Here is a 27,614-nt window from a genome sequence, read left to right as displayed (position 1 = left end):
GAAAATTATCCATTTATTAAATTGATCAAGATTAAATATTTTTTTAAAAAATGAACTAGCTTTCTTACATTTGAGTTATACATACCGTAATTATTTTTCAAGAATCTAAAATTAAGGTTTCATATATACATTAAAGTTTCATATGTACTGTACATTTAAAAATTTGTAAGTCATCTTTGCCAAAAAATGTTCTGATATATTAAAACTTCCTTTAATGAATTGTTTCAGTTATTTTCATTAGAATTCATATATTTACCATGAATTCAGTGATCAGCAATAACAATATATACACATATTTGTATACTTGTAGACAAATAAGTACACACACATATATAATCAGTTCATCAATATTGGTTATTCTAGGACACAGCACCAGCTTATGACATATTGTTACTACAATGGATAATCTATACAACACTTATATGGAAATAATCTATTTAAATATCAAATTTTTCTTCACATATACTATGCCCGTTTTCTTCATAGTCTTCTCTTGTTACTACCATATCTTCAAAATCATCATTTTCAGAAATTAACTTTCCACCTTCCCAGGAATAAGAAATAGGACTGAAAATAAATAAAATAGCCATTTAAAAAGCAAGCTATATAAAATTATGAATCAATATTAGTTTATGTTAACCATACTAGGAAACATTGCATGTACAATGAATATTCTGAAGACCAAGGCGATTATGATTAGTTTACTTGTATTCCACAGGGGAAATGAATGGAATGATTACAAGTTATACCTACACATGTGAGCAGAAAATCAGAACAAGCATATAAAATTGTGTACATTGATAGGATATTTATTAAATGGATGGAGAAGTTTTAACTTATGTATTTACTTAGAAATGTCATGAACAAGACAAAGTTTGTTGTGAGGGATGAATCTTTGTTGGAAGAAACAAAAATGTATGTATGTGTGCTTTTTCCAATTTCCTATACATATAGAAGTAAGAGTGGGGTATACCAGGAAAATCATAAACTTTCAATGGCATGAGAATGGTTTATTTTAAAAGTCTCAAGTATAAATGAATACAAAGTGAGTCATCAATATGAAATGAATAGGTTGGGGGCCCTTGGTTTATATTCGAAACATCAATGAAGATGTCACAATCCAAGAAAATAAAACTCTTGCCACAGGATGTAAGAACTGCCTTCTCTTAGTTTTCAGTAGTGATGGGCGAACCGAACTCACACAATTCGGGTCCGTACCAAATTTTACGGTGTTCGATATCCCGAACCTGAAGTTTTAAAAAAATCTGTACCAAAGTTCGGGTTCGGTTCGGGCAACATGGCGGACCAATGGACAGCCTTCTTACCTGAAGCCATGCAGTCTCCGGACATCAAGGTAAATGAAAGGCTGGGATTTGGACATGTGTCCTGCTGACCACTCGTTGGCCAGCAGTATGCAAGGCTTGCATTGGTCCCCAAGGACACCTGACCTTCCTCTATAAAAGGCAGCACCTTGCTGTCCAGCCCCATTGTAAGAGATACCAGCTAGCGAGGGAAAGTCTGTGTTACTTATACTGAGAGGGAGAGATAGATTAGCTTTCACTTTGTTTCTGCTACAAAGAAAGAGAGACCTCAAAGACTCTTCGTACAAGTTGAAGAGACAAGAAAACTTTGGTGAGCAATGCATCCAGCCAGGGCAGGGCAGGGCAGGGCTGAAGAAGAAAAAAAAAGGGAGGCAGGGGGCCAGTTGCTCTCTGCTACACTTCCACTTTTACATTTTTAAAACTTTTTTCCTTTCATTCATTTTGTGTACAAATGCATTTTAGGGCAAAACAATATTACTTTGGGGGTATTTTGGGGGTTATTTTATCTATACTATACTTCTACTGTCAAATTTTTAAACCATTTTCCCCATTCATTCTTTTTGTGTACAAATGCATTTTAGGGCACAACAATATTACTTTGGGGGTATTTTGGGGGTTATTTTATCTATCCTATACTTCCACTGTCAAATTTTTAAACAATTTTTTCCCATTCATTCATTTTTATTTTGTGGGCGGCAAGACTGCCACCCAGTAAGCCAAAAAAAAAAAGGTTGCTGAGTCTGAACAATCCTGCTGTTCCTGTCTGAAGAAAAGGTCTCCAGTGCAGTCTGGGGTCCTTCTAGTATTAGAAAACAATACCTGCTTCCAGGGCGAAAGCTATTTCCTGTATCCAGAAGGAGGGGGACTTGTCCAATGTGCAGATTGGTTGGGTGGAAAAAGTTCATGTAGGAGTGTTAAATTGAGCCATTTCAATAATTACAAAGTGCAATGGCTAACATGTTGAAGGCCGCCCTGACTCTTTTGAGAATCACGCAATAATAATCAAATAAATAAATAAATAAATACATAAAAAGGGGTGGACGGACACTTTTGTCTCACTACTGACCGCTGGCACTCGTACTTTTGGGTCCACCTCTGGGCCACTTTCTTTCAATTTCTTTTTGTGCATTTCCTTTTTTTTCTATATATAACAAAAGCCACTAGAGCTCTGTCAATTTATTTTTTGGTAAAACAAGGGCCAATTCCTATCTCTGCATCTCTTCTATCTAATCTGAAGCCTCAGAAGTGTTCAGAAATGTTCAAATTAGTATACTAGCAAAAAAAGTATTCAAAAAAACCATTCTAGTAGCTAGAACCAACCTTTTTTACTCTGGGTCACATATGACCCGGAGGACTACAAGTGTTCAAAACATTTTTTCTCATTTCATTATGTTCAGAAATGTTCAAATTAGTATGCCAATGCCAAAGATGGTCAAAAAATTCTGATTTGGCAGGCTATTCTATCTATAAATTGAAAAAAGTGCACACAGCCATGGGGGGAGGCCCTTTTATGAGCAAAATAAACAACTAAGCATCAATTTTTCCATTTCAATGTTCATATCATTGTGTTCAGAAATGTTCAAATTAGTATTTCAATGCCAAAGATGGTCAAAAAAGTAAGAGTTTGCAGCCTAATCTAGATGAAAATGAACAAAATTTCTGAAAAATGGGGGAGGGGTTTTCTGAGCAAAATAAACAAATAAGCATTAATTTTTTTCATTTCAATTTTCATATCATTGTGTTCAGAAATGTTCAAATTAGTATACTAGTGAAAAAAGTATTCAAAAAGACCATTCCAGTAGCTAGAACCAACCTTTTATACTCCGGGTGTAAAAGGACCCAGAGGGTAATATTGGTAACTTTTCTTGCCCAGCAAAAACTATACACACACACACACCCAAAAAACCCCCAACCACCCTTAGAAAGAACCCCTCAAATGAGAAAAAGTCATGGAATTTCAAGTTTCAGATATGCAGGGAAAATTTTTTACAGGGTCTCAAACTTCAATTCGGGTCCTTTTAGACCTGAGGGGAATACCAGGGTTAACTGTGGGACAGATGGCAGATAGATGGATGGGTGGGGTGGGTATGTGGATGGGTAAGGTAGGTAGGTAGGTAGGTAGGTAGGTAGGTAGGTAGGTAGGTAGATAGATAGATAGATAGATAGATAGATAGATAGATAGATAGATAGATAGACAGATAGAATAAGAAGAATTAAATAAATAAGTTGTGCAAAAGGGGAAGACTGGGAGAACCATGGGTAGACAAAACAGATGAGAGCTTGAAAAAGACGTGAGAAATTTTAGGAAGAAAAGGTGATATTTAAATATTATATGGATAGTGTGGAAGTAAGAATGACTTGTAAGGACAGGAAGGCATATAGAAATGTAAGGAATAATTTTAGTCTTTCTTTTCTATGATATTCTAATGTTTTCCCCATTGGTGGCATAACTCCTAAAGAAATAATATGGTGTATGTGTGTGTGTATACAGTACATACATATAGCCAAAAATGCCATAAAGAACCAGAATACATTAATTCCTAAATTAATATTAGAAATTTTAATATAAAAATTGAAAAATCATATTTTAAAAGTAATAAACTCTTTTTTTAAATTGAAGACTACTTACTTCTGTGGTAGAACAACTGAAACTTCATAATCTGTCGGAGTGAGGCATCGAACCTCAGAATAAATACGATCTCTAAAGCCAGGGAACAGAGAATTCCCACCAGTTAAAACAACATTCTTGAAGAAATGAGGCTGCATTTCTGTGGACAAATCAGATTAAGATAATTTAATACTCTGAATTAATTTGTTTGGTAAAAGATAAGGCAATTGCCAGTTTAAATTTGCCTGAGGTAGGAAAAAAAATCAGATTTGTCTTTTTCAAAAAATAGTAATAATTGGGAATACTGCTGATATTATGGAGTTCTGTAAGTGTAACAGGAACAAATAAGGTTGTCCTGCTTAACCTGAGCATAACTAATGCATACACCTGTCATTCTCTTAATAACAACCACCTGAAGGCACTTCTACCATCATCTTAATATTTATGTATTTTACAAACATAATTGCTTATTTCCACAAAAGGCTAAAGCTTTTATTTCACAATACTTGATATCTTCAATTTACTTTTGTTCAGCATTCTTGATAGTACAGAGGTTATTACAGCAGTTTTACAATAGCATATTAATACAAACAGTGGTTTCCTATGTAATGTGTCATTACATTTCAACTAGATATTTAATCGTTTTTAATGTTTTTATTAAATTTGATACCAGAGAAATCAGGACAGGAATTCTTGTATACCAGAACCTACATTTATAGAGTAAAATATATTGGCTTCTAAATTTATCTACTGCAAATTTCATAGATGTAGCATCTATGCAGGTAATCTTAGGGTTACAATGACAATTGAACTTGTCGCTATGCAATGCAGTCAAAAAGTGTGATGTCGTTAAACCACTGGCTTAAACCAGTGACGGCAAATCTTTTTGGCACCACGTGCCCAAACCAGAATGCATATAGCTACAAGCTTGTGTGCATGTGCCAGAGCACCAGAAACTCAAAGACCAGCTGATCTTCGGGTTTCCAGCGTGCATGGTCTTTGTGCACAGTGGGGTACTGGAAACCCAAATCCTAGGTGAGTGATGCACATGTGCAGTGGCCAGCTGGTCGTTGGGTTTCCGGCACTGCAGCACGTGCAAAGACCAGCTGGTCGGTGCACATGTATGTGCTGGAAACCAGAAGAGCAGCTGTGCAACTGCGTGCATGCCCAGAGAGGACTCTGTGTGTCACCTCTGGCATGGGTGCCATAGGTTCCCCATCATGGGCTTAAACCACTGACGTTGTTAAGTGAGGACTGAAGATCATTAAGTGAGAACCTCCTTGAACTTCCTGCCAGTTTCCAATAAGCAAAGTCAATAGGGAAGTTAGCAGAAAGTTGCAAGTCCCAGGGGGTTCACAAATAGGCTGATAAGACAGATAAATGGTTACAGCTGGATAGGGGAAAATGGATGGGTGGCTGTCCTGCAGTCTGAGGGATGACTGCTGCCTAGTGGAGGAATGTGCACAAATGTCTGTTGGAGATGGCATGAACATAGTGGGGGCTGGGTGTGGCTGCAACGAAGTGTGTGAGGATGTATGAGTGACTACCAAGGCACAGCACAAATATGGCAAGGCCAGGGGTGGCTGCTGTTGGATGAGTTGGCAACCATTGTTGAGTGTGGTTCTGCAAGTGGGAAAGTGTGAGTGGGGTGGTGGTGTTGGTGGTGGTTGATAGAAGTGTGTTCAGGTACCCCAGTAAAGTTCCTCAGGAGAAAAAGCCACTGGAATGTGAATGACTTGCAATTTTCCCTGCAAGCTTCCCCATTGATTTGAGTGTGGGAACCCGATAGGGAAGGTCACAAATGACAATCGCATGTTGTGGGATGTTGCAACTGTTGTTGGGTGAGCTGGTTACCAAGCATCCAGTTCTTGATTGCATGATCATAGGGTTCCTGGGACAGTCAGAATCTTGAGGACCAGTTCAAAATATTACTTTTTGTTGCCATTGTAACTTCAAATGGCCACTGAACGAGTGATCATTGATTGAGAACTATATATAATTACTGCAAATGTCAATATTAAAATAGTTGTAGACAATGAAGCAATTGCCCTTAAAACTCTAAGATACTTAAGCAAAATAAAATGTTTTGTTTGCAATATATTTCACAGATGGATCCTTGAGAATGTAACACTATTTTAATAAATGTACCTTCTGGCAAATTCTGAATTGAATAAACAATGGCTTCAGGAATTCCCATTTCTTGAATGCCAATATCTGAAGGATGGAGGAGTATTTCTGGAACTGCAAATCGCTCGTTTGTAAGACGAAGTATTTGTTCACCAGTTTTGTACTTTCCACTTAACACCATTTCTTCTCTTGGCTACACCAAACAATTATAAAACATATAGTGGTAAAGTCTGCATTTTTCATTAACTACTATATTTAATACGTAAACACAACATACGGTAAGTTGACAAATGTTTGTCATTTATTTGCACACACTGAAAACTTTAAATACAGTTATAGTGATTTTATTACCTTACAAAATCCCTTTTTTATTGTGCTGAAGTCTGGTAAAACATAGTCCAACATCACTGTATTTTCTTCTTTCAACCTGGAACCAAATTTATTGAGAATGCATTAAATAATTTCTGTTTCTCAAAACAATTTATTCCACAGCAATTTTTTTTATTTTAATATAATGTATAGTAACTTGAATACTCTAGAAGAATGAAAAGGGCTTTTAAAATGACTATTAGGTAAACGCTGGAGGTAGGAAAAATGTGTATCACATCCTTGATTTTGAATAACAGTATTTCTTATATTTAAAATATTTAATGTCACCTTTATGGGCAAAAATGTCTATTTAAAGTGGATTAGAAAATGGCATATCTCTTCTTCCATGGATCAGATCACAAACTGAAATCCTAATCAAAGGTCTCAAAGATCATTGTCTCTCCTTCCAGATTTGTATGATGGGGCACAGAAGATAAAATATTCTATGCATTCTCAAAAGAATATATTTTTAATTACAAAAATGTCAGCCTAATAAGGTAATATTTTTAATAAGATCAAGCCCAATAAATTTCTAAACTTTAACAAAATAAACAACACTTAACCAATATATTTAAAAAGACCATACTTGGCAATTTCCATATCCTTGAAAAAGTCTTGTGAAACATAACATACATCTTCTTTCACTTGATTAATCACATGAGTTTCGTCCATAACATGGAGCTGCCTAGAAAAGGTACAAGAATTTTTAAAAGAAGTTATTTATTCTGTTTGCTTTGCCAGTTTATCATAAGCATTGAAGGGAATTTACTAAACTATGTATTCCATAGTCCATTACACAATTATGGAAAATAACATTTAATGTTCTACAGATTTAGGTATGCTACTAAATTTAATGGTAAATTAAGGAATTAAAATCACAATAATTACAGTAAGTTCCGGTTAAAGATTTAGATTGACATTTCTATTCCAAGACTAGTACAATGAGTTCATAAACAGATAATCAGAAAGCTTGAAACAGTTTTAGAAGTCACCTATTCCAATCTACTGTTCAGTACTGTGTCTTCTTTCTTATAATTTTAGCTATGGGTTTTGGTTTTGTCTTAGAAACAAGAGAAAATAAGTCCCGCATTTCTTTTTATGGAAGATCTTCATATATTTGAAGACTGCTATCTTTTTGGAAGAGTAAATATAACCAGATAATTTAATTCTTTCTTGGGCTTGCTTTTCATACTCCCCCCTGAATTTACTTTGCCACTGTCCATTTTTTACCTGTAGTGACTACATCTGAATACAGTTTTTAAATAGGGCTTGATTTGTGCAGAATAGAAGAATTACTGTCATGATCTGGACTTTTCTCTCATTTAATGTACAAGCCACCCTTATTAACAAAAACAATTGACACTGGCAACTTGGTTGTTAAGTGATCACTAAGTACTGTGCTAATGATTTTACTTCAGCTTTCCTTTACTTTATAAACCTGTGAAAGTCATAGTGTTGAGGATTGGTCATAGTTATTTTTTATCACCCTTGTAACCAGAATGGTAGCTACATGAGGCAGTTGCTTAATGAGGACTATCTATACTTTAAGACAGCATTTGCCTTTTTAGTAACTGCAACAGAAGAGAATCTTTATCACATGTATTAGGGCAAAGACAAGTCTCCTTCAACCTATATTTGTGCTATACATTTTTTACTACCAAGATGCAGAACTTTACACTTGTCCCTATTGATATGAATCTTAGTAATTTTAGTGTACTTCTCAAGATTTTCTAGATTTTTGGATATTGTCATTCAGTCAATTCAATCTAACACCAGAATCACTTAGCCCATATTTTACCATTTTATTAAAGAGAGTATCTTGAGGCATTCGATCAAAGTTTTGTTGAGGTCTAGATACATACAGTATGTAGCAATTCTCCCCCAAATAAGCTTAATCTAGCATGATTTTTTGGGATGATGGTGTTCATCAGGATACTTTTGCAGAGACAAAATAAATGCTTTACCTGTAAGATATTATTTCCTTTAAATGATTGGTTAAGAGTTTTCCTCCAACATTAATTCTGGAAATTAAAAACAAAGCTTGAAATTTTCATATATTTTTAAAACAAAATTTCTTTTTTTATGAATGCTTAAATGTTTTACCTTATTATCGCTTCTTTCTTCTTTTTACTTCTACAGTAAGGCACAATGTGTGTAAAGGAATAGCCACTGTCCACAATAATACAACACAATTCTGATGGGTTATCTCGGAAGTATCTATGTGCACTAAGAGCTCCAGCTGAAACAGAATATGCCATATTATAGCTATTTTTATTAGCAGACTGACAGTTTTAGTGCAGTTACTAAAAAGGCAAATGCTATGTTAAGGTATAGATAATCCTCATTTAATTTTATTGAAGCAATGTCAGGATGAAGAACACATTATATTTTCTGGACAAATGTACAGTATCACTCACCATTTACTCTGAGAACTGCTTGGAATTGGTATTCTTCAAATAATATTTCATTCATAGACTCTTGAATTGAGCTAAAGTTGAAATAAGGTTCTGTGATGATTATATTAGTATCAATAAAATCTACCTGTAAAGGAAAACATTTCAAGTTTTAAAATAAAACTTCAGACTTAACTTTCTGATATTAATTCAAAATCTGCATTAAAGCTATATTTTATTAAATTGACCCACATAGTCCCACTGTTAACTGTTCTGAGCAAGTTTTAGAATGTATAATAGAATCCTCCCAAAATCCTTGAATAAAATGAAAGAATAACCCATTTTAAATATATTTTCCATAGTAAATTAATATAATCTATCAATTGGCAGTTCAGTTTTAAAATTCAAGAATACTCACAATGACCAATTGCATGTTTGGACACAGCATATTTGATGCTTTAAAACTGAATGGTATGCACAGATTATAGAAATCAAACTTATTTTCAATCATTATTGTAGCAAATGTTTTAAATACCATGATCTACAGGTGAAACTTGAAAAATTAGAATATTGAGCAAAAGTTCATTCAGTAATGCAACTTAAAAGGTAAATTCTAATATATGTGACTCATTACATGCAAGGCAAGATAGTTCAAGACGTGATTTGTCATAATTATGATGATTATGGGTAGAGCTCAAATCTCCCATCTCAGAAAATTAGAATATTATATGTGATCAATAAAATATGCGAGTATCACATGTCTGTAAATGCCTTTTGCAGCTGTCTTACTTCTAATGTATATTCAAGATAAACGAAAATGCAAGTTACCTGATACATTTCTTTTCCAAAAAGATAATTCCATACTTGTCTCTGAACATCCCAATTAACCAAGTATCCCTATTTTTAAAAAAGAAAAAATATGACACTTGCATAATTCCAATTTTTCAACCAATATTTGTTGCCCATACAGCGGTACCTCTACCTAAGAACACCTCTACTTAATAACTTTTCTAGATAAGAACCGTGTGTTCAAGATTTTTTTGCCTCTTCTCAAGAACCGTTTTCTACTTAAGAACCCGAGCCCGGAAAAATTTCCCAGGAAATTTGAGACCGACACGAAGGCCCAGCTAGTTTCCTGCCATTCATCCTTTAACCCTGGCTATCTCGGGCATTTCTGGGCTGCGAGAGGAGCCTTTCGGTGGTCCTCCCGGAGCGTCTGGGTGCAGAAAGGCAAAAGGGGGCGCTTTGCCCCAGCCGGATCAACTCAGCTTCAGCCAACCCGAGGAGTCACCACAGTGAAGGAAAGCGCCAGCTACAAAGCGAGCGAACAAGAGGAGAGGGGAGCCCTTCAGCATGGGAAGGAAGAGGAAGCAGGTAGCAGCAGACGCCTTTCGGTCAAAGGAGCAGGAAGTGCCCCCCTCTCGCCCACCTGGGTTTTTCTCTCGGGCGCAGTGTATGGCAGGCAGCCTTGTGCTGGGTGTATGGGAGCATGCGCTCCTCCTCACCGCCTCAGAGTCCCTTAAAAAAAAAAACCTTATAGTTTTGGATTTTTTTGATTCCCCTCACCTTAGCTTCTTCCTTCGGCAGCAACTGTCCTCTTCCTCTCTTCCTCCTCCTCCCACCCAAATTCCAAGATTTTATTTCTTTCCTAATGGGTTTGCATGCATTATTTGCTTTTAGATTGATTCCTATGGGAAAAATTGCTTCTACTTACAAATGTTTCTACTTAAAAACCTGGTCATGGAACGAATTAAGTTCTTAAGTAGAGGTACCTCTGTATTGTGTTACTAAAAGTAATCAAAATGGAAATTCATTAAATTTTAATAAAAGTGTAACTGCTTTTCTTCTGTTCAGTTTAATATGCATGTAGGATGTTATAATTATTTTAAAAAACTAAATGGAAAACAAAAAAAAGTACATATATTGAGGCATATTTCTAGTTACCTTCTGAAAAGGGAGAATATAAAAAAGTCCAGATGGATCTTTAATTTCATCCAATTGGTTAGCTGTAAATGTTTTCAAACGAGCAGTCTTTGATCTGAATTGACAATTGGGAATGACACTGGGAAGGAGAAAAAAATGGATTCTTAAATACATATTTAAACAAGCTATCATCTGTAAGTGAACAAAGCAAATAACAAAATAATGTCAATATCAAAACAATTTTCAAAGGAAATGTTCTATTAAGTTAAATATTTTATTAGAGTTGGAACCAATGTCTGCAACCCAAAAGGGGCTAAAACTCAATAGTTTCATATTGTTAAATCAAATTCTCAATTCGATATTTTTAAAGATTTCTCAAATAAATTACGCATATTTTCTGCAAAAAAAGCCTCATTATTTTACTTGCAGAAAAGCCTTAAAACACAGATGAAACTTAACCCTGCTGTTCTGTTCGGGTCGTATGCGACCCAAAGCCAAGTTTGAGTCCCTGTAAAAAATTTTCCCTGCATATCTGAAACTTGAAATTTCATGACTTTTCATCATTTCAGGGGTTCTCTCTATGAGAATTTTTTTTGGGGGGTGGGGGGCTTAGTTTTTGCTGGGCAAAAAAAGTTACAAATCTTCTGTTCCCGGGTCACCCTGACCGGGACTGAAAACTCTTCATTTGCAGTGCTTATGTTTGGTCTTTTTGAAAGCTTTTTTCACTTGGAAAGTAGTCTGAACATTTCTGCACACAATGATATGAAAATTGAAATGAAAAAAGTAAATCTTATTGGTTTATTTTGCGGATATAATGCACGCCCCCCCCATTTTTGTGAACTTTTTTTCAATTTATGGATAGTTTTGCTTGCAAAATGCATTCTATTTTACTAAAGTTGGTGTGGGATTGGTAGCTTGAACATTTCTGAATATAAGAAAAATATAAAGGAACTGAAAAAAATGATTCTTATTGGTTTTTTAATATCAGAAATAAGGCCTCCCCCCCCCCCTCGGCTGCTTGCAACCATTTTCACTTTTTATTTTTTTATGCTCCAAATCCGAAATATTCTTTAAAATCTTAGGCATTAATTTACTCAATTTAACAATGCTGATCATCAAAAAATATTTTTGGGGTGGTGGCTAATTGTTTTCTGGGCAAAAAAAAATCATAACTTCGAGTCTGTTTCTGTTCGTATATGACCGGACCAAAAATAATTTTTTTAGGTACTTGAATTTGATCTTTTTGAAAACCTTTTCAACTGGGAAACTAGTTTGAACATTTATGAACATAATGATATGAAAATTGAACTGGAAAAATTGAGACTTATATTTTTATTTTGATCAAAAAGCCCCTCCCCCCATCCTTTTTTAATTTCGTGTCAATTTCTATTTTTTAAGGCTACAAATCCCTAAGGAATTTCCCCCCAAAAGGTTTGATATACTAAATTGAACATTTCTGAATATAAGAAAAATATAAATGAACTGAAAAAAATGGTTCTTATTGGTTTATTTTTGCCACAAAAGGGCCACCCCCCACCCCCGACCTTGCTATGTGCCATTATTGTCACTGTTTATACATATTTGTCTAGAAATATTTGGAATATCCTTTTGAAAATCAACCACATTGTAGCCAGAGAACTAATTTTATGAAACAAATCCATTTTACTAAAAAAAAGTATGTAAGTTTGAAATTAACAGCATAATTTTTATATAACCCCAGAGATTAGAACTGCCCCCACCCTCCTTGCCTTTCGTAAACAACTTAAAACCCACCTCTGCCGCCAGGCATGGGGGAATTGAGATCCTCTTTCCCCCTAGGCCTTTACAATTCTATGCATGGTATGTATGTATGTATGTTTGGTTTTTATATTAATTGATTTTTAATCATCAATACCAAATTACTATTGTACACTGTTTTATTGTCGCTGTTAGCCGCCCCGAGTCTCTGGAGAGGGGCGGCATACAAATCCAATAAATAAATAAATAAATAAATAAATTGAAATAATTGAACACGGGGGGAGGCATACATTTATGTGCAAAATAAACCAATATGCATCAATTTTTCCAGTTCAATTTTCATATCATTATGTTCAGCAATGTTCAAGCTACCAATCCCACACCAACTTTAGTAAAATAGAATGTATTTTGCTAGCAAAACTATCCATAAAGTGAAGACTATTTAAAAAAAACGGGGGGGCGTGCATTTCATCAACAAAATAAACCAATATGCATCAGTTTTTCCAGTTCAATTTTCATATCATTATGTTCAGAAATGTTCAAGCTACCAATCCCATACCAACTTTAGTAAAATAGAATGTATTTTGCAGGCATAATTATCAATAAACCTAAAGAAAATTCACAAAAACGGGGGGGGGAGGCATATTTATGTGCAAAATAAACCAATAAGGATTAATTTCTTCAGTTCAATTTTCATATCATTGTGTGCAGAAATGTTCAGACTACTTTCCAAGTGAAAAAAGTATTCAAATTGACCAAACATAAGCACTGCAAATGAAGAGTTTTCGGTCTGGGTCAGGGTGACCCGGGAACAGAAGATTTGTTACTTTTCTTAAACAGAACAGCAGGAGACTCAGGATTTCAAATATACTGCTCAAAAAAATAAAGGGAACACTTAAAAAACAGAATATAACTCCAAGTAAATCAAACTTTTGTGAAATCAAACTGTCCACTTAGGAAGCAACACTGATTGACAATCAGTTTCACTTTGTTGTCAGCACATTCAACTGTGTACAGAACAAAGTATTCAATGAGAATATTTCATTCATTCAGATCTAGGATGTGTTATTTGAGTGTGCCCTTTATTTTTTTGAGCGGTGTATTATTAACGCTTATTTTGAGCTCTTACACACAGACAATTCTCCTGAATCTGGAGGATTATTTCCTGTGCATCAGAAGGCTGCAAATATGAAGTATGCTATGAAGTGTATTTGCAAAAAAGATCGTGATCCACCTATAAATAGATATCCGATCCAAATTCCCCTTGGTGGAAAACATTTCATAACGAACAACACAGTTCAATAGTTTTAAAAAACCCGAGCATTTGTTAAGAAAGGCACAGTTTGGGGATGTTTCTCTCCATTCACGGTAACAATACATCCCGGTCCATTCCTATATGAAACATGTAAAAAACTCCATAGATTAGTTGTTAATTGTCCTAAAACGATGTCTCTGAACACAGGCTTCCATTTTGTCCATAACTCTTTCGAGCGGGGGGGGGGGGAAACCCTCACCTGACATTGGCGTGACTGTACCCGATCTTGGCATTATAAGCGCCGTTATCCAACACGAGCGTCGCCATTTTTTCCCATGCCTAGGTCCCTCGACTCCGCCCCATTGCCTAGAAATCAACCCCTGCCCGAAATCTCCGCAGCAGGCGAAGAAATTCCTTTTCCCTGGTTGTAGGCTACTATTGCAATATGTTCCTACGAACGGGAAAAGACCCATATAGATACGAAAATCGCCAAAAAGCTGAGATACGTTAATATAAAGATTATTATTATAATTTATAGTCCTTCCGGGTTCGTTGTTTTGGTTCCGGAGTGGAGGTGAAACTAGTCTATTTAAACAAGACGCGGTAATATATAAAGCAGTTCTTCGGTCTTTACAACGTATGACTTTCTAGGAGTACTGTTTTGTATAATAATAATAATAATAATAATAATAATAATAATAATAATAATAATAATAATAATAATAATAATAATAATAATAATAATAATAATAATAATAATAATAATAATAATAATAATAATAGACTCCGAACAAAATTTAAACTGGACTCAATCCTATCTTTACAGTAACATCAATGCTTTATAGGTTGGCAAAGTTTGATTTTTTTCCCCCAGCTTCCCAATTCTGAGTAGGTATATATTTTATTACACAGAAAGGCTGGCATGGTCAATTATTTGTGGCATGATTTTGACAGGTTTATTTTTCCCAAAAGTTAAAATAGATTCCTTCATTACTTTTAGTAAAAGTAACTCAAATTTGCCACTGGATGTTTGTTGGCATTTATAAACAGCTAAAAATAACCTATATAATGAAGTGTTTCACTCTATATTTGTGTATTTATAGAATAGAATTGTATTGGCCAAGTGTGATTGGACGCACAATTCAAAGGGTTGGTTATGACCTATAAAGCCCTTCATGGCACCAGACCAGAATATCTCTGGGACCACCTTCTGCCGCACGAATCCCAGCGACCGGTTCGGTCCCACAGAGTTGGCCTTCTCGGGGCCCGTCGACTAAACAATGTCATCTGGCGGGACCCAGGGGAAGAGCCTTCTCTGTGGCAGCTCCGACCCTCTGGAACCAGCTCCCCCCTGAGATTAGGATTGCCCCCACCCTCCTTGCCTTTCGCCAACTCCTTAAAACCCACCTCTGCCGTCAGGCATGGGGGAACTGAAACATCTCCCCCTTGCCCATGTTGTTTTGGTGTTAGATTGATTGTGTGCTTGTTTTTTAATATTCTGGGGTTGTTTTTTATGAATTTTTTAGCTTAACATTGTAATTGGATTGGTAGGTATTGGATTTGTTATTATGTATTGTTTTTACCTTGTTGTGAGCCGCCCCGAGTTTGCGGAGAGGGACGGCATATAAATCCAATAAATCTAATCTAATCTAATCTAATTTGTATTGGTGCATATGGCCTCAGTGTGCATAAAAGAAAAGTTTGTCAAGAATCATAAGATTCAACACTTAATAATAGTCTGGGTACAAATAAGCAATCAAATCATATTAGGAACCAGTCAATATAAATTGTAAGGATATAAGCAACAAAGTTACAGTCATACAGTCATTAGTGGAAGGAGATGGGTGATGGGAAGGATGAAAAGATTAACAGTAGTGCAGACAGTAAATAGTTGACAGTGTTGAGGGAATTATTTGTTTATCAGAGTGATGGCATTTGTAAAAAACTGTTCTTGTGTGTAGTTTTAAGTCTCCCAAAACATTGCAGAACTAGAAGCAGTTCTGGTGAATTGCTAGAATTGATCTGGCCTCAAAATACCCAAGGTTTTTTGACCATAATATCTCAAGACATTTTTGGTTTGAAGAATATTTATTATTATTCAAATATATTTATTGCTATACAGTGATCTCTCGGTTAGCGCGGGGGTTACGTTCCAAGACCTCCCGCGCTAACCGATTTCCGCGTTATACTGGATGCGGAAGTAAAAACCACCATCTGCGCATGTGCGCCATTTTTTTCATGGCCGCACATGCGCAGATGGTGGAGTTTGCGTGTGGGCGGCGGGGAAGACCAAGGGAAGTTTCCTTCAGCCGCCCAACAGCTGATCTGCTCCGCAGCGCGGAAGCAGCGAGGAGCCGAAGATGGGGTAAAGGCAAAGGGGAAACCCCATCTTCGGCTCCTCGCTGCTGCCGCGCTGCGGAGCGGATCAGGTGTTGGGCGGCTGAAGGAACCTTCCCTTGGTCTTCCTGCCACCCAGGCAAAGGGGAAACTCCAAGATCGCTTGCCGCTTGCCGCTTTGCAGCTTGGAGCCTTGCTTCGCCTCCTTCGCTGCAATAGGCAAGCGGCAAGCGGCAAGCGATCTTGAGAAAGAGAGAGAAAGGAGGGCGACTTGCCAGTCCACGCCCCCCTGGATGAACAGCCTCGCATGGCCCCAGCGCCGGGCTCCGCTGTTGCCTCCGCCCCCATTCGGCTCTGCAGCTGAGAGGCCTTCCCGGCAGAGCCCTCCCCAACAGCTCCCGCTGCCAGCGCAAAAAAGAAAAGAAAAAGAAATCCCCAAAAGAGGCAGGCACAAAGCGGGGGCACAAGGGGAGCTGCCCGGCAGAGGTTGCTTTTTTTCTTCTCGTGGGCAAGTGGAGGGGGGGAGAGAGAAGGGAGGAAGAGAGTGTGAGAGAGGAAGAAAGAGAGAGAGAAATGATAGAAAAAAGGGGAGAAAAAAGAGAAATGAGAAAATTGAAGTAGACCCAGAGACAGGGTTTGGAGCAATCGGTACTTTTATTCAGCTCAGAGAATAAGTGACAGCTCAGCAAGGTAAAGTGACAATTCAGCGAGTACCGACTGACTCTGGCTGGAGAAACCGCTCCTTTTATATATTTGCGGTTCCCGCCAAAGCCAGAGCCGGCCGCGTCTGAGCCAATCAGGAGCGACTTCCTGCTTGGGCTCAGACAGCGCTGAAAGAGGAACAAACTATTTACAGAGTTACAAGGTAGCCATTACAGGATACAACACCCCTCCCCTCATAGTTGGACACATCCATCAAGAAAGCCATGTGACAAAGTCGTCCAATCGATGGGGCCTCTGAGGAGCTCGCGCTGACCTGCGCAGTTCAATTTCTCCTTCGCCACCGACTGTGGAGGATGGCTCGCCGCTGTTCTCCCGGTGTTGCGGACTTGGCCTGGCGGGCCCAACGAAGGCTTCGGAGGACGAGGATGGTTCGGCGTCGCTGGATGGTTCCCCCTGGCCCGATAAGTCTCTTTGCGTGTCTCTTATTTCGGGCAATGTACTAAAGTCTGTTGAAGGGGGAGAGTCCATGTCAGCGGTTTGTGGCAATTGATTTTCTGTTCGCTTCCGAATGTGGTCTATGTGTCGTTTCCACAAACGACCATCCTCTAGTTTAACAACATAGGTCTTAGGTGCATTTTGCTTAACAATAATTCCCTTCATCCAGTTTACATTTCCATCAAAACTTTTTACATATACATTTTGTCCCAAATACATTTCTCTTTCAGGTTTTGTACACATTTGGTTATTATTAACACAGAACCTTGGGTTTAACCTGTCTAGTGGTGACCTCAACTTCCTTCCCATCAATAACTCTGCAGGGCTTACATGTGTGTGCGAGTTAGGGGTAATGTGTTGGGTGAGTAAGAATTGGTCCAAGTTCTGTTGCACATCCCCAGGGCCTGATCTGCGCAATGCCTCCTTTGCCACCCGTACGTAACGTTCTGCCAATCCGTTAGCCCAGGGCGAATAAGGCGAGATGAGGGCATGCCTGACCCCTAGGCCATCTAGGAACAATTCGAATTGCCTGGCTGTTAGCTGTGGCCCATTGTCAGACACTAAGAGATCTGGGCAACCATGGGATGCAAACAGTCTGCTCAATACCTTGATAGTGGCACTTGTGGTTATGTTGTTCATTGCTATTATTTCCAACCATTTGGAGAAAGCATCAACCACTATTAAAAAATACTGAGACCCCACTGGGCCAGCAAAATCAATGTGGATTCTAGACCAAGGACCAGCAGGCTGTTCCCACTCAGCCGGAGTTGTTTTGGGGGGACTGGGTCGTGACTCTTGGCACGGATCACACTTTGAAACCCAATTTTCAATATCAGCATCCAGCCCTGGCCACCATAAATGCCCCCTTGCCAGGCTCTTCATCCTGACAATCCCAGGATGACCCACATGTAACATTTTGAGTACCTTTCCCCTTAGGCTTTTGGGAATGATCACTCTATCCCCCCACAGTAAACAACCTTTTACATACGATAATTCAAGTCTTTTGTTTTTAAAATCACACAATTCAGGTTTCACAACATCATTTTGCCATCCCTTTAGAACACAGTTCACCACTTGTTTAAGGATTTGATCTTGCTGCGTGTGTGCAGCTACCTCTTTTGCTGTGGTTAGTGGGTTTTCCTCGAGTTCTATCATTAACACATCTGTGGAAGGAACAGGGTCTTCCACTAAGTCTGCTATGGGGCATCTGCTTAGGCCGTCTGCATGATTGATTTCCTTCCCCCCCTTGTGGGTGAGCTCATACTGATACCCTGAGAGGAAAAGAGCCCATCTGATTAGTCTTGGAGACATGAAAGGTGGAGTGGGCTTGTTGGGGGCTAGCAGGCCTAGTAAGGGTTTGTGGTCAGTGACTAGCTCAAAGCTTCTTCCAAAAATGTAATTGTGAAACTTCTTTACCCCTGCCACTAATGCTAGAGCCTCCTTGTCTAACTGGCTATAATTCCTTTCTGTGCTGGTCATGGTTCTAGAAAAAAATGCTATTGGGGCCTCTGTCTTATTAGGTAGAACGTGAGCTAGGACTCCTCCTATGCCGTACGGCGAAGCGTCGCACGTGAGCCTAATGGGTAGTGAAGCACTATATTGGACTACTACACTTTTAGAGGTTAATAAATTTTTTATTTGAGAAAAAGCTTCACGTTCAGTTTTCCCCCATGTCCAGCGGGCTTCCTTCTGGAGTAAACGATGGAGAGGCTCTGCTACTGTTGCCTTCTGCTTTAAAAAAACGGAATAAAAATTAAGGAGGCCCAAAAATGCCTGCAACTCATTCTTATCTCGTGGCTCTGGGGCTTCTCTAATTGCTCTCAGCTTCTCTGTTGTGGGGTGGATACCTTCCTTATCTATTTTATATCCTAGGAATTCTATACTGTTGGTTCCCCAGACACATTTATCAGGCTTGATTCTTAAACCTTTGTCCTGTAACCTCTTAAGTACTTCCCTTATTCTTTTGTTTACTTGTTCCTGGTTTTCCCCTGCAATTAAGATGTCATCAAAGTATGGAATGGCCCCATTTACCCCTGACAATAGGCGTTCCATAATGCTCTGGAATATTCCTGGGGCTATGCTTACCCCAAACTGTAACCTCGTGCATTTGAAAGCCCCCCTGTGCGTTACAATTGTTTGAGCGTTTGCTGTTTGTTCATCGACCGGAAGTTGCTGGTAAGCTTGCGCCAGGTCGATCTTTGCGAACCTTTTCCCCTCCCCCAGGGAGTGTAGCAGTTGTTGCACAACCGGGATGGGGTAGGGGTGGTGTTGGAGTGCCTTGTTTAGGGTCGATTTGTAATCAGCGCAAACTCTTAAAGAGCCATCTGGCTTCAGAGGGGTAACTATGGGAGTTTCCCATGGCCCCTGCTCCACAGGGACCAAAATACCTTGGCTAATGAGTTTGTCCAGCTGTATGTCTAGTTTGGGGAGGAGCGGCAGGGGGACCCTGCGAGGTTTTAGCCTGATCGGTGGGACCTTGGGGTCAATAGAGAAAGATATAGGGGGCCCCTTATACAATCCCAGTGTGGGGCTGAACACTTCAGGGAACTCTTTCACAAAGTTAGGCATATCATAACAGTTTACATTACACACACCCGAAATCTCGATCCCCAGTGGTTCCATCCATGCTAAACCCAGAAGAGAGTGCTTGGCCCCTGTTACAATAAGCATGGGAAGGGTACATTTAACATTCTTGAATGCGATAGGTACATTTGCTGTTCCCAAGACCGAGATTACTCCCCCCTGAAAGTCTCTAATCACCAAAGAGGTTTGATTTAGGTCAGCCTTAGATACATTAGGCATATACAGTTTAAATTTTTCCCAGGGCATGATGGTATATCTAGAGCCCGTATCCAGCTCCATTGAGCAAGGTTGGTTATTGAGTAGCAGTGATATAACAATTTTAGCCCCCTTTTTGGTTGCCGTGTTATTCACGGAAAATTGAGAGTTACCTCTATAGTAGTCGCGGTTAGCGGTTGAGTAGTTCCTTTGACCCGCGTTGCGGAATGGTCTCCTTTCTCGCGCTTGGGGGGTCTGGTTTTGAGGTCGCTGGTATTGCGGTGTGGCAAATGTGTCCTCTGGCGCTGTTGCTCTGCATGCGATGGCGATGTGGCCTCTCCGGTTGCAACGGCGGCATGTAGCGTCTCGGAAGGGGCATCGATGGCGCTGGTGATTTCCCCGGCAGCCCGCGCAGGGGGCTGGGTGAGTAGCTCTCAGGTGTCTCGGCTGGTCTTGCACCAGGAGGCAGTTGTCTCCGCTGGAACTTTGTTGGCTGGGGTTGTCTGTTTCCACGGCGCTGGGAGACGCGGAGTCGATTTTTGCAATGATTTCCCGCCTTCCGTGCTCTTTCAATTCTCTCGCCGCCGCGTCGGCTGCTTCTGCGGTTTGCGCCAGTTTAATTACGGTTTGTAGAGTCGGCTCTTCTTCGATGAGGAGTTTATTTCTCACCGTGTTGCTTTTCATGCCGAAAACCAGGGCGTCGGTGAGGCGAGCTTCCGGGTCTTTAAACTTGCATTGAGCAAGTACCGTTCGCAGCCGCGTTGTAAACTGGCTGATCGACTCGGTTTCCCTCTGAACCATCATGTGGAATTGATGCCGAAAAACCATGGCTGGTTTGGTCGGCTTGAAGTGGCTCGCCAGTTTTTGTTGTAGGACGTCCCACGCTGTGGCTCTTGCTTGTTCTGGTTCGGTGAGAGTTTGGGCTAGTCTGCGGATTTCTGCGCCGCAGTAGTTAAGGAAAATAGCCCGTCTGCGATCGGCTTCGGCGTCCTGCATTCCCGCCGCCTCGAGGAAGATCTCGAAGGTGGCCATGTACTCGTCCCATGTCGATTTCTCGGGATCGAAGAGTTCCGGAGCCTGGCCGATCTGGATTTTGTCCATGTTGCACGCGAAGTTTCTTCCGTCTGTTCGTCGCCAGTGAAGTAGACCCAGAGACAGGGTTTGGAGCAATCGGTACTTTTATTCAGCTCAGAGAATAAGTGACAGCTCAGCAAGGTAAAGTGACAATTCAGCGAGTACCGACTGACTCTGGCTGGAGAAACCGCTCCTTTTATATATTTGCGGTTCCCGCCAAAGCCAGAGCCGGCCGCGTCTGAGCCAATCAGGAGCGACTTCCTGCTTGGGCTCAGACAGCGCTGAAAGAGGAACAAACTATTTACAGAGTTACAAGGTAGCCATTACAGGATACAACAAAAATGATTGAAGCATAGTGACAGGAAAGAAAGAGAAAGAGACAGAGAAGTGACTCTTGGTGATGACGTATGACGTCATCGGGTGGGAAAAACCGTGGTATAGCAAAAAAACCGTGGAGTATTTTTTAATTAATATTTTTTGAAAAACCGCGTTGCAGCGTTTCGCATTAATCGAGACCGTGCTAATCGAGGGATCACTGTATAGTATCCTGAATCATTCCTCAGAATAGCATTTTCTAGACTAGAGAAAGTTTTACCTGAAAGAAACAAAGTATTCCAAACTTCTCCAAATATTTGATTATTTTATTGATTTATTTTGATATTCATTTATAAAATTTATTTATTTATAAAATTTATTTATTTATAAAATATATTTATTTATAAAATTTACTGGCCTCCTGTCTTACCTCAAGGTAACTCTGGGCAACTTGAAATAAAAGATAAAAATTGTATAAACTAAAGCATAAATAATACAAAAGCAAACATTGCAGCCCAATGAAAAATGGGGAAGGTGGGAGCAGGATGAGGGTGGGTGAGATCTGTTGTTAATCTATGCTCCCCCATTAGAGCCCTTACTTTGTGGTGGCAAGATGTCCCAGAGGGCAGGTGCAGCGACAGAAAGCCTTTCTCCTGGACTCCATTAGCCAGAATAATTGGGTCAAAAGGGCCCGCAACATGCCTTCCCTGTCAGCACAGGTGAGGCTTGTCAATCCCAGTAGGGTTGTAGGATGAGACATTCTCTCAAGTGACCAAGACCCATGACATGAAAGGCTTTGAAGACAATTACCAACATCTAGAAATGTAAACTGGCAGCCAATGCAACTCATGGAGCACTAGTGTTACATGGGACATTATTTGGGCCCCAAAAACTGCCCACGCTGTTGCACTTTGCCTCAGCTGTAGCATTACAACAGTCCAATTGTGAGATGAGTAGGGCCTGAATGACATTGTTCATTACTACTTCAAGTCAACTAATGTATTGAATCAATAAAGCAAAAGAAAACCTATTTCTTAAATATTATTGCTTTTTCTCCATTACATCTTTCCTGGGAGTGATAGCTTACACTCGCAACAATAACTGTTTACCAGACTGTTCCAAGAATGGCAACCTGCTTGCAGGACTAGGATTTCACAACTCAGATGCAGCATCTTCACATGATGGGAGCGATGCAATCCTTGTCATAGACATAATTGACACAGCTCATCCTCACCATAGAAAAAAAGGGTCAGTCTTTTATTCAAAATGGGTAGGAAAATTCAGAAAAGAACAGAAGGAAGAAGCTATGAATAGGTTTTTTAAAAACCCTGAATGACAACTAGAGGGTAGCAAAGAAATATGCAAACTGTCTTTTGTATTCTGCTATACTGTAACTCCTAAAGTTCTCTTCCAGGAAAAAAAAACCTATAATGAACAAAGCAAATTGTTCAGTTCTCATCATTGATAAATGATTAATGTCATTTTGGATGACAGGCATATTTAGATGAGAATCCTCTAAATTATTGTTTGTTTTCAGTATTTAAAAAGTGCTGACTCAAGACTCTCAGCAACTTACAAAACATTGAGCCAGTGGTGGGTTGCTCCCGATTTGGACCAGCTCTAATCTAATCTTGTTTTTGGCTTCTGTGCATGCGCAACTTGGTTTTTGGTACTGCGCATGCCAAGCATGCACACACAATGTGCATGTGGCACGGGGAAGCAAAGTGGCAGTGAGGTAAGTTAGAACTCACCATTTAGTTCATTGTTAAGTGCAGTGTGGAAGACCCCATTGAAGGAAGTAAAAAAAAAAACATTCTGAATTTGATGTCTAGAGTTTATATTCCAATGTGATATACATCCTGCACATTATTTATGGTATCTTTTTAATATACTATTTAAAATATACAACTTTTTCCCACTCTTACTAATTTCAGTTTTGTTAAGCAGATATTTTTATAGTTAAACTAAAATATCTGTGAACTAAACATTGGGTATGAAATGTCGTATATTACCTTAAGTGGATGGTAAGAGAGCCAGTTTAGTGTAACTAGGATACCATGCATTCTAGTTCCATCTTACGTAACTAGCTGGATGACTTTGGGCCAGATATTTATGTTACTTTCATAAGTGATTCCGACTGGATGGCTCACAATATACTATTGTTCACCCTTCCTAACTATACTATCTTATAAACATTTTATTTTATATTTATTTGTAAAATAAAAAATACTTATTCTTTCCTGAAATTATAGCAACACCTTTGTAAAAAGTGTATGTATAGGACTAACTTTATTCAATTCTACTAATTTGTAGAATTCAATTCTACTGGTGTGTGTGTGTGTGTGTGTGTGTTTTCCCTTCTGTCGAATCACCCTGCTATACCCCAATATGGGTGGAAGCATACTGTTTCCTTTTTGCCTCTCGGCCCGGTCAGTTAAATTTTTATAGCCGACAAACCATATTCTATATGTGTAACATATTTTTTGCTGATTATCAGTGGTGGAGCTCATTAATAAGAACAATGAGTCTGCTAAAAGAAATGAAGTACAAGGGCTGTCATTGTGGTGTAAAGAAAATAATCTTACACTTAACATCAGAAAAACTGAAGAATGATATTGACTTCAGGAGGAAGAAAGATGTACATTGACCATTGCACATAAATGGTGAGGAGGTGGAGAGGGTAGTTTCAAATTTCTGGGCACTTATATCTCAGAGGACCTCTCACGGACTATGAATGTCAACATGCTTGTGAAGAAGGCACAGAAGAGGCTGTACTTCCTGAGAATGCTCAGGAAGATAAATCTCAGCATCTACTGCTGTCCAGTGTTCCCTCTAATTTTTTTTGGGGGTGGGCGGAAAAGTATAGTGTCTGAGCGGCAGTCCATTCGGGACTGGGCGGCACAGAATTAATAAATAAACAAACAAACAAACAAATAAAAAACCCACCCTGTTTTGCCTCAGAGAATTTCAAAATAAAATACTGTACTGTGTGTCTATAACAGTGAGCTCATAATAGGGCAACTCTATCAATATCAAAATGCCACTTAAATAGTTGAGCTAGTTTCAAACTAGATTTTGATTTTCTTTCTCTCTTCCTTACTCCCATTCTTTTTCTTTCTCTTTTCCTTCCTCTCTTTTTTCTGTTTCTCTCTCTTCCTCTCTCTCTCCTTCCCTCTCACTCTTTCCCTCTCGGCTTCTGGGCAGGTTTGGAAAACTCTGAGTTGATTATGATTTTTAAGTGAGCGATTGCTCACTCCTCAGCTTAGAGGGAACTATGCTGCTGTCCTACTGTTGCAGCACCATTGAAAGTGTCCTGACATATGGCATTCTGGCGCGGTATAGGAGCAGCTCTGTAGTGGATAAAAAAGCTCTGCAGAGAATTGTGAAAACTATCCAGAATATCATTGGGCTCCAGCTACCAGCTCTGGATGATATCTTCCCATCTCGCTGTTCTAGGAAGATGCATAACATTCTCAGAGACTGTTCTCATCCTGCTTACAATCTGTTTGGACTGTTGCCTTCTGGCAGAAAATACAGAACAATTAAAACTTGGACAACATGTTATAGTTTTTATCCCAGAGCTATACTCGCACTTAACAATGAATTAAAGGGTTACCATCAGTGAACTGTTGGACAGTATTACTTGGTCTGTTGTGTAGATGTTTGGATGGTTCAGGGTGGGAAATTTGTGGTGGGTAGAGCATGTTTTTTGGGATTGTTATGCATGTTGAGACTGGTCTTTAGACGTCATGTGAATTTCGTTTTATGGGTATTCTGTGTATATACAGTACATACAATGACAATAAAGTATTTTATATATATATTCACGCACATGATATATTACTATACATGTTATATACACATTATATATACATATAATATAATATAGTCCTGAATTTGTTAAATATGCATTTAAATCCCACATTTCAAACATTTCCAGTGCAAATTTTATTTATCAAGTCAGTTTCATGGCAGAATCAGTAATCAGTAAATTGAATATGTTCTTAAAGGTCAGTGAAGGCATCAGAAATATATTTGCCACATCTTATTAGAATGCAAATTATTTGTATTTCTGTAATAGAAGTGTTCTGTGTTTGGAATAAGATTAGTTTAAAAACAAATTTTCTAGGCTTAGGATGCCATAAAGAACATCTTTGTATCTGTTGAAAAGGTAGCCAAGTTTAACTGTAAAATTTATATAGTCCTTGATTTATGACAATTGAGCCCAAAATCTCAGTTAAGTGAGTTTTGCCCATTTTATGACATTTCTTGCCACAGTTGTTAAATGAATCACAGCACTTGATAAGTTAGTAACCGGGTTGTTAAGTGAATCTAGTTCCTGATTGAGTTTGCCAAAAGGGTGCAAGAGGTGCAAGACCTCACCTACAAAAAGATATTGACAAAATTGAACGGGTCCAAAGACGGGCTACAAGAATGGTGGAAGGTCTGAAGTATAAAACGTATCAGGAAAGACTTAATGAACTCAATCTGTATAGTCTGGAAGACAGAAGGAAAAGGGGGGACATGATCGAAACATTTAAATATGTTAAAGGGTTAAATAGGGTTCAGGAGGGAAGTGTTTTTAACAGGAAAGTGAACACAAGAACAAGGGGACACAATCTGAAGTTAGTTGGGGGAAAGATCAAAGGCAACATGAGAAAGTATTATTTTACTGAAAGAGTAGTAGATCCTTGGAACAAACTTCCAGCAGACGTGGTTGGTAAATCCACAGTAACCGAATTTAAACATGCCTGGGATAAACATATATCCATTGTAAGATAAAATACAGGAAATAGTAAAAGGGCAGACTAGATGGACCATGGGGTCTTTTTCTGCCGTCAGTCTTCTATGTTTCTATGTTTCTATGACCTTGGGACATAGTAATGGTCATATAAGTATGAACCCAGTTGCCAAGCAACTGAATTTTGAACAGCTGTTCGTGAGGAATGCTATAAAGCTTGTAACTGTAAAAACTGGTCATTTCATTTTTTTCGCCAGGGCTTTTGTACTCTGAACGGTCACTACACTAAATGTTGCAAGTCGAAAACTATCTGTATTGAACGATCCACGTAATGATAAGTGTACACCCGATATTTTCAGTATTTTTGCTGACTGAGTACTTATATAGAGAAGCAACTCGAAGGCCTATACGTATGCAATTTTGAACAGGATGGACCGGGATTGCACCGCTCGCGCCGCAAAGCTTGTGAATGCATTCAAGCCACCGCAAGAAAGGCGCGCAAGAGACAGCTCCTCACCCCCGGCTCGAAGCCAGGAGCGGCGGGCGAGAAACGGGCGGCGCGTCCACCGTCTCCCTCCTCCCTTTGTCCCCGCCCCATTAAGCTCAGCCTGTCAGCTGGCTCTACTGCAATCTAAGGTGGCGGCGGGGCCGGGGAGAGCGCGAGCGGAAAGCGGCTGCGCTGCTTCTCTCGGGTATGGAGGAGTCCCGCGCGGGGATGGGCTAAGCCACCACCTCCCTTTGCTTTCTCTGAAGAAGCGGGCGGACGAGCTGAGGAAACCATGGCGGGCATTATCAAAAAGCAGATCCTCAAGCACCTTTCCAGGTCGGTACCCTGGGCGCTTTTCCTCAGAAGGGGCAGATTTCGGTGTTCTCTCTCACCCTCCCCCCGCTCCTCAGTGTTAGGCAGGACGGCTCGGCAACGGAAGAAGCGGAAGGGGAGCATCCATTTTCTTCAGTCGCGGGGTTCAAAGTCCTAGGAAACGTCTGAAGGGGGGCGCGGAGGGGGGGGGCGTTCTTCGCTCATTTCTCGGCGGCTTTGGCAATGCTGGGAAATACAACGCGGGGGCGAGAGCAATGGCGCTTGGTACCAGGCAGCTAAGGAAGTAATGGGGAGGGGGAGGATGCCTTTCCATAAAAGTAGACACCCCCCCGGGGGAGCTTTTCTTGCCGCACTCCAGAAGGCCTTCGCGGCTCGTTCTACCGGTGCAGAGAGGAGGTCGAGAGAAAAGCTTGGCTTGCCCAAGTTAGGTATCCATCCGTTACCTGCCAGGGCGAGGGGGCGTCACAATTTTTGAGCAGCTTGTCTCTTGAAACGCTGTGGGTCCAGGAAAGTGCACGGGGGTAGAAGGGTGGGTGGATCGTAAATTATACTTGACACGTTGTCTGAGGGAGGAGCGAGCGGCGACTTAGCTGATGTCACCGTGGATATTGTCTCTTAAGAGGTGCCGAGGATTATGTGGAGATGACCGCTAGATAT

The 27,614-nt window shown here is 39.6% G+C and overlaps 2 protein-coding genes across 3 annotated transcripts in view; one reads left to right on the top strand and one right to left on the bottom strand.

Annotated features, from left to right (window-relative positions):
- On the bottom strand, positions 1 to 27,519 carry ACTR6 (actin related protein 6). 2 transcript variants are annotated; one of them, XM_070755913.1, is made up of 11 exons: positions 27,401 to 27,519; positions 10,764 to 10,881; positions 9,648 to 9,716; positions 8,844 to 8,967; positions 8,530 to 8,665; positions 8,391 to 8,447; positions 7,013 to 7,111; positions 6,409 to 6,484; positions 6,079 to 6,250; positions 3,952 to 4,090; positions 1 to 567 (listed from the first exon to the last, which is right to left on the bottom strand). In XM_070755913.1, exons 3-11 carry the CDS (start codon positions 9,654 to 9,656, stop codon positions 438 to 440), a joined length of 942 nt encoding a protein of 313 aa, XP_070612014.1. In that variant the 5' UTR covers positions 9,657 to 9,716; positions 10,764 to 10,881; positions 27,401 to 27,519; the 3' UTR covers positions 1 to 437. The 2 variants fall into 2 exon arrangements, with proteins under 2 accessions (XP_070612014.1, XP_070612013.1); XM_070755912.1 differs by lacking the exon at positions 27,401 to 27,519 and adding an exon at positions 13,994 to 14,299.
- The window catches only part of BLTP3B (bridge-like lipid transfer protein family member 3B), a 67,519-nt gene continuing 66,450 nt past the window's right edge, over positions 26,546 to 27,614 (top strand). The window contains exon 1 of the mRNA XM_070755910.1: positions 26,546 to 26,960. Coding sequence (XP_070612011.1) covers positions 26,917 to 26,960 — 44 coding nt within the window. The 5' untranslated portion in view covers positions 26,546 to 26,916. The remainder of the gene's footprint in view (positions 26,961 to 27,614) is intronic.

Source organism: Erythrolamprus reginae, chromosome 6, assembly GCF_031021105.1.
Source record: "Erythrolamprus reginae isolate rEryReg1 chromosome 6, rEryReg1.hap1, whole genome shotgun sequence".
Classification (NCBI taxonomy): Eukaryota; Metazoa; Chordata; class Lepidosauria; order Squamata; family Dipsadidae; genus Erythrolamprus; species Erythrolamprus reginae.
This window is presented reverse-complemented; position numbering and strand designations above follow the sequence as displayed.